The sequence below is a fragment of the Lactuca sativa genome, chromosome 7, assembly GCF_002870075.4.
Source record: "Lactuca sativa cultivar Salinas chromosome 7, Lsat_Salinas_v11, whole genome shotgun sequence".
NCBI classification, from domain to species: domain Eukaryota; kingdom Viridiplantae; phylum Streptophyta; class Magnoliopsida; order Asterales; family Asteraceae; genus Lactuca; species Lactuca sativa.
In genome coordinates, this window is record NC_056629.2 from 65,916,496 (window position 1) to 65,922,907 (window position 6,412).

At 30.6% G+C, this 6,412-nt stretch overlaps 1 protein-coding gene and 1 long non-coding RNA gene across 2 annotated transcripts; both read right to left on the bottom strand.

Annotated features, from left to right (window-relative positions):
* Window positions 1-375: 375 nt before the first annotated feature.
* On the bottom strand, window positions 376-2,035 carry LOC111882261 (uncharacterized). The gene is made up of 2 exons (XR_002847109.2): window positions 1,779-2,035; window positions 376-1,547 (listed from the first exon to the last, which is right to left on the bottom strand). It is a non-coding gene; the product is annotated as an uncharacterized LOC111882261 (long non-coding RNA).
* A 1,953-nt stretch (window positions 2,036-3,988) lies between these two features.
* On the bottom strand, window positions 3,989-6,077 carry LOC111882238 (uncharacterized). The gene is made up of 5 exons (XM_023878595.1): window positions 6,016-6,077; window positions 5,596-5,766; window positions 5,290-5,364; window positions 4,273-4,577; window positions 3,989-4,158 (listed from the first exon to the last, which is right to left on the bottom strand). The coding sequence occupies exons 1-5, from the start codon at window positions 6,075-6,077 to the stop codon at window positions 3,989-3,991; spliced, it is 783 nt and encodes a 260-aa protein (XP_023734363.1).
* Between the last annotated feature and the right edge of the window lie 335 nt (window positions 6,078-6,412).

The window sequence follows — 6,412 nt, forward strand, 5'->3', positions numbered from 1 at the left end:
GAAGAAATTTTTATTTGAAGGAAATGTTGATTTTAACTTTAAAAGTAAAAACTAGAAACACCAATATGTTTTCTTATGTTTGCATGCATGATGATTGTTTTATGCCTGCAATGTTGGGCTATTGTAGGTTATCAATACGGTTTTTCTGTAGTTGATTATTGCACAACCAACTTGTACATCTAATATAGTTGTTCATACAATGATACAATCTGTTTCAAGTGCATTATACAAAATAAACATATACGAATTCCATTATATGTCAGATGTTTAATGAGACACTAAAGGTTAACCAACATAATATAGATTATGATTGTCTTGAGTAGGATTAAAGAGAATTCAAATAAATTCATCCACCACCTAATGCGAACAAAACCGAAGAATAACAAATGCTAATTTTGATTAAAAATAATAATTACATTGCTATTTTGGATAAATATGAAAAGTGGGTTGCTATTTCAGCTTACTCCAAAAAAAAAAAAAAAACTTTTGTTCTATGCATTTTCTATCAACATATACATGGTCCATTCACTATACAACAACCCAAACTTTTTCTAGAGTTCCTACAATTCTTCCATTTATTCAAGTATTCCCGCCATTTCTATAGCAAAGAATCTCAATAACAATCGGATAGTGGTAAAGCACACAAATTCTACTATTGAACATCTTTATATCACTATGTATCCCCGTCAAGTGAGAAGCCACTACATAAAATGATAAAAGTTTCACAAAACATAGAAACATAATCACCATCATTAAAGGGTAAAAATGTCCAGACTCTAGAGTTACATTGTGTTGCAGCCGAGCCTCCATCAGATGGTTTGAAAAGAACATACACAGGGCTTTCATTGATATCCATCAAATGTAACAACGTAATCATCATTATCATGTTAAAGAACAATATATTGAACATATTAAACAGAAACAAATCTAAACTTCACCATAAGCCATTTTCACAAACCAAAGATACTTTCAACCAGTTTGTGTTATTAAAACTGCGATTAAATTCATGGAAGGAATAGTTCTCAAAAACCAACAAACTGCATATTTCAATAAACAAAAGGGAACAACAGGTATTAAGTGAAATCATGAGCTTTTTCAGTGGTAGCTTCTAACTTATGTCCTGCTCTAAAATAAAAATTAAGTTAACGAACTGCACTGTTGAAACTTTTCAAAACATACTTCATCCAGCCTGGATACTCGACAATCAGGAAATAGTACAGAAAGTTGGCTGATAAAAACAAATATATTAGTGCATTTAAACTTATTTCTGAAGTATGGAATTTGTTGTCTGATTAGGCTAAAAGATTGATCTATAACCAAAGGAGGACTTCCATCAACATCCCTTGGTGTAAACAATTTTGCAAACCGTACAACTTCAAAACTACCAAAGTCCCACATAACCACCACAAGTTTTGGCTATTTTCCATGCAATATGAATAGCTAACAATATATCACCTGTTATTTATAAGAAATCGGCACACCAGGACCAACAGCATCAGGAATGGATTCAATCAAGCAATATCATTAAGGGACAAACACCCCTACCCCTGGTCGTCAATGTGGCATATAAAATTAGGAATGAGAACAGGCTAGATAGCACTAAAGAGTTGACTGTAGTTGAAACTCGAAACATGCGAATGAAGAAAGCCCAAAAGGAGATTCACAAGAAATTATACGAATGGCTTTCAGAGGCGAAGAAAGAAGATAAGATACTTCATCCAAATACGCCACGCTTTTATGCTTTGATTCAATGAACAAAAAGGAACAACAATTATTACCTTAAATCCCGAGCTTTTTCCAAGTCAAGGAGGATTGATGTGCCAAGAGTTCCAATTTAGTGATTATCAATTCCTATTTGAGATTTGGGACATACAAGAGGATGAGAGGTAGTAAATTATGACTTTGGTGAGATAAAATTACAATTTTGGTAAGGGATGAGAGGTGACAGAGACAAAATGGGGCCGGACCAAAAACAAAATTGGGGCCCTCATACTGTTTTTTTTTTCTTAAAAAAAAAAGGGCTAACACCTTCGGAAATTTTATTAATTAAAAAAAATACAATTGAAGGCTGGGGACTCCCCATATATAGAAAGAAAAGACTTCGGGACAGGCCCCATAAGCCAAACAACCTATAAACTATTAATATAAAAAAATAAAATAAAAAAGCCAAAACATGCTCTAAACCCTAATACATAAATATATCAAAGAAAAACTAAAAAAATTTACATTTACGAGCTTTTTTAGATGCAAAGTCATCAATTATAGAATTAAGTTTAATATTATCCAACAAATCTTTTTCAATGTATAACATAGCCAAACCATTTAATCTTTCTTGTAACATTGATGATCTCAAATAATTTTTTTTAATAATTTTAGTTTTGAAAAATTTCTTTCTGCCGATGCTACAGTAACAGGTATGGTTAATAAGGTTCTATATGCAATACAAACATTTGGATAACAATCTTTACCTTTGACAAACTCTAAAATTTCAACCGATGACATAACAACATTTGGCAAAGTTTTTTGTAATACTTAAAGTTCCATAAAAAATTCATTTAAATCCACATCACATAAGTTATTATGAGTAAACTTATTTACAAAAATAACACAACTTTTTTTTAAGTTCAATATCATCCAATGACTTTAACTTTTTTGAATCATATAAAAATCCAAAAATATTTTCAAAGTTTGTTAATTGCTCAAATCTACTCTCCAATGACGCAATTGCCACATTAAACAATATATATAAAATACTCAATCCTAAATGATTCTTTGGGTGATAGTAATTCATCTTCACAATTAATTTCATCAAATTGTATTTTTCTAGTAATTTGGCGTTTTTTTGGGAATATAGGTTCAACTTCCATATCCGATGCAATGGCCTTAGCGTTATCGATACTAATGGCATAACCTTCATTTCTATAATTTTAAAAAAATGTCATCATACTTTTTAATAGATCAATTGTGGCATCAATACACATAGTTTTGGTTTGCATTTTTCTACTAACTTTATTTATAGCAAATAAAATATCATACCAAATTACCATACCAAGTAAAAAATCATAACTTTCAATAGCATTAACTAAACTTTCAGCTTCACTTTTAGACTTTGCATCATCACATGATGAACTTAATTCTATCAAGACATCCCTTATATGAGGAACTTGAAACCTAATGGCTTTGACACTTTTTATTCTACTCTCCCAACATGTATTAGATAAAGATTTTACCGTTAAGTTAGGGACTTTATCAAGTAATATTGACAATCTTTTGGTTGAACTTGAAAATAATACAAAAATGTGTTGCAAAACTCCAAAAAAAGAAATGGCTTTAGCACAAGAATGAGCCATATCACTAACCGTGAGGTTAAGACTATGACAAGCACATGGCATAAACAATGTTTTTGGATTAATTTCAAGTAATTGTTTTTGAACAACTTAGTGTTTTCCTTTCATGTTAGAACCATTATCATAACCTTGTCCTCTTACATCATCAATATTAAGACCATAAGAATTAATTGCATTTAATAATTCTTTAAAAAGTCCTAAACCCGATGTATTTTCTACCTTTAAAAATTCTAAAAAAAATTCTTCAACTTTTATTTTATTATTAGACATGTTCACACATCAAATAACAAGAGTCATTTGTTCTTGATGGCTAACATCGGGGGTGCAATCAAGGATAATAGAAAAATATTTTGATTTTTTTTTATAATATTAATTATAGAATTTTTGACATCATTAGCTAAAATAGAAATGATTTCATTTTGAATTTTGTGTCCTAAATAATGAAGATGAGTTTGGTGATTTTCTATGTGTCTAACATGCTCTTGCATTATAACATCAAATTCTGCCATCATTTGAATTGCTCCCAAAAAATTACCATTAGATTCTTGAAAAAGTTTTTCGTTACAACCTCGAAAAACCAAATTATATTTTGCCAAATATTTAATGACAGCAATTATTGTTTTTAAAACTTGCCTCCAACGTTATTTTTCAGTTAAAACTTTATTTTGTAAATCTTTATCAATTGTTTTATTCTTATCCAATCTTGCTATTAGTTCATCCCAAGAATCCATACAAAAAAGATGTTGGGAACTATTTTCATGTTCTTTAAGTCTATCAAATAAATGTTTCCAATCATTAAATCCATCATTCGCTAAAGAAATTTTAGTAACATAATTATTAGGTTTAAACAATTTACAACAAAAACTAAAAACACTTTATCAACTTTTTTTTGAGTAAATTAACCATTTTCGATCACTCGTCTCACCATTACTTAACTTTCTAGTATAAGAAGCATAAGAAAAATGTTTAGATAGATTATCTTTAGGATATACAAAATTTGATTCTCTTATTGCCACTTTTTCAATCAAAATATCTCTTAAGTTATTGTCAAGATTTTCCAAATTACTAGGATCATATATATCTAAAGGTGGAATAAATTGTTCATTGTTATCATTCATGACATTTTCATTCTCATTCTCATTTGAAATGTTAACATTTTCATTATTGACATTAACATCTTCATTATTAATATTTTCATCATCAAAATCAACATTTTCATTTGAAATTTTTCTGTAGAAACATTTTCATTCAAGACATTATCTTTCTCATTAAAAACAGTTTCATGTGTGAGATTATCTTGTTGATTTACTTGTACATTAGCAGAACTATTTTTTTTTTAAAAACTTGTGCATATACCCTTTTTGAGTTTCATTATCTTGTTCAATTTTTTGTTTTTTCTTTCGTTTTTCACTTCTAGATATATACTTTCTAGGATGCATATTTAATAGAGTGATAAGAGGCAATCAGGCAAACAACAAGCAAACAGATAACAAATAATAAAAGATGGGTTCTTGTTCTTTGTACCTACTGCCAGTGATGCCTTAATGGTAATTGGTAAATTACTGATGCTGTAAGCCTTTAAATAACCTCTAAGCAAATGCCAATTGAAAAAGCCCCACAGCTACAACAGAAAATTATGAAGTTTAAAAAAAAAGAAATCAGATTAAAATATTAACATTAAACAACTGAAATTAAGCAAATGAATAACAAATTATCTCAAAAAAACCAAGAAGGCTACTTACAGTTATAAAATCAGAGTTAGTGACTTACAAGCATTCATAATCACATAATTAGAGGTCATTTTCCTGGATTGATTCTACATAGAATAAACTTATGAATATCAGATTCATAAAAAAAATCATAAAAAAATAAGAAATATGAATGCTAGAAATTAGAACTTACAGATACAAATAAAGAAGAAGATTCACAACCGAGAACTTACAGATACAAATAAAGACAACGATTTTGTGGGATTAATGCTTCTTCAAGTGATCTTGTCTTCGCCTGTGGTGTAGTTCTATTGCAGAAAAAAAAATTAAACTTGAAAATCGAAAATAGAAGGCAATAATCGGTAGAAAGGGGAGAATTGGGGAAGAAATCGGTAGAAGGAGAAGCAATCAGATGTACTAAATTGCCAATTCGCCAAATTGAAAATTAGAAAAGGGAGAATTGGGGAAGAAATAAGAGATCGATTCAATTCAAACTGAAGAAGAAATACAAGTATCTGATTATTGAGACCATTGCTTACCTTAGAATCCGGAGAAAACGTTTCGATTTTCCATAGCCGATCGTTGAAGATTTAATTGCGCCTTGGAAGTCGACACTCTCGCACGCCCGGTCATTCCCGATTCCAGTCTTCCTCCCGCTTTCTTTTTGGTTGACAACGCGTTGATAAGAGAGGGAGTATTGTAGTATTGGGCTTCAATAATAATCAGTCCAATAAATCTTAAACCTAATGGGCTAATGCAATACAATTAATATAAGAGATATAAAATGGGGGCTCTATGGCATTTGGGGGTCCGGGGCGGTCGCCCAGCTTGCCCAAGCCCATGGGCCGGCCCTGGGAGGTGAGGCATTATCGGTGCAGTTAGGGTTGTTGACAGTTGTTCATATCGTCGTCTTCATTAATGAATTCATGTGTGGTAGATAAATCGGTGTTCAAATCTACGAATTGGTGTGGCGCGATGTCTGAATCCCTAAATCAGCGTAGGTGTAGGGTTCGATGGCCATCGTAGTTCTATATGAGAATGAGAGATGTTGGTTTTGTTCTTCTGTAGGTGTAGAATGACGGAAGAGGTGCGATGCAACTTTCCTGAAGAGAGAAGGGAGGAGGAATCGATATAATCTAGAAAAATTAAGAATGGAATTAAATCATTTAACCAAACGACGTATCTTTAAGGATCGGGTACACAACCTTAGGTATGGGTATGTTCACTTTACCCATATATATATATATATATATATATATATATATATATATATATATATATATATATATATATATATATATATATATATATATATATTAAATAATTATAAAAAGTAGATTAAAATGCTGGTTTTTA

Bases quoted from the DNA above. Each gene is read 5' to 3' on its own strand.
- LOC111882238 (XM_023878595.1), bottom strand. From the start codon at position 6,077: ATGGCCATCGAACCCTACACCTACGCTGATTTAGGGATTCAGACATCG. The intron at 5,767-6,015 runs GTAGATTTGAAC...TTATTATTGAAG, and splicing joins ACATCGCGCCACACCAATTC to CCCAATACTACAATACTCCC. The intron at 5,365-5,595 runs GTAAGCAATGGT...TTTCTGCAATAG, and splicing joins CGTTTTCTCCGGATTCTAAG to AACTACACCACAGGCGAAGA.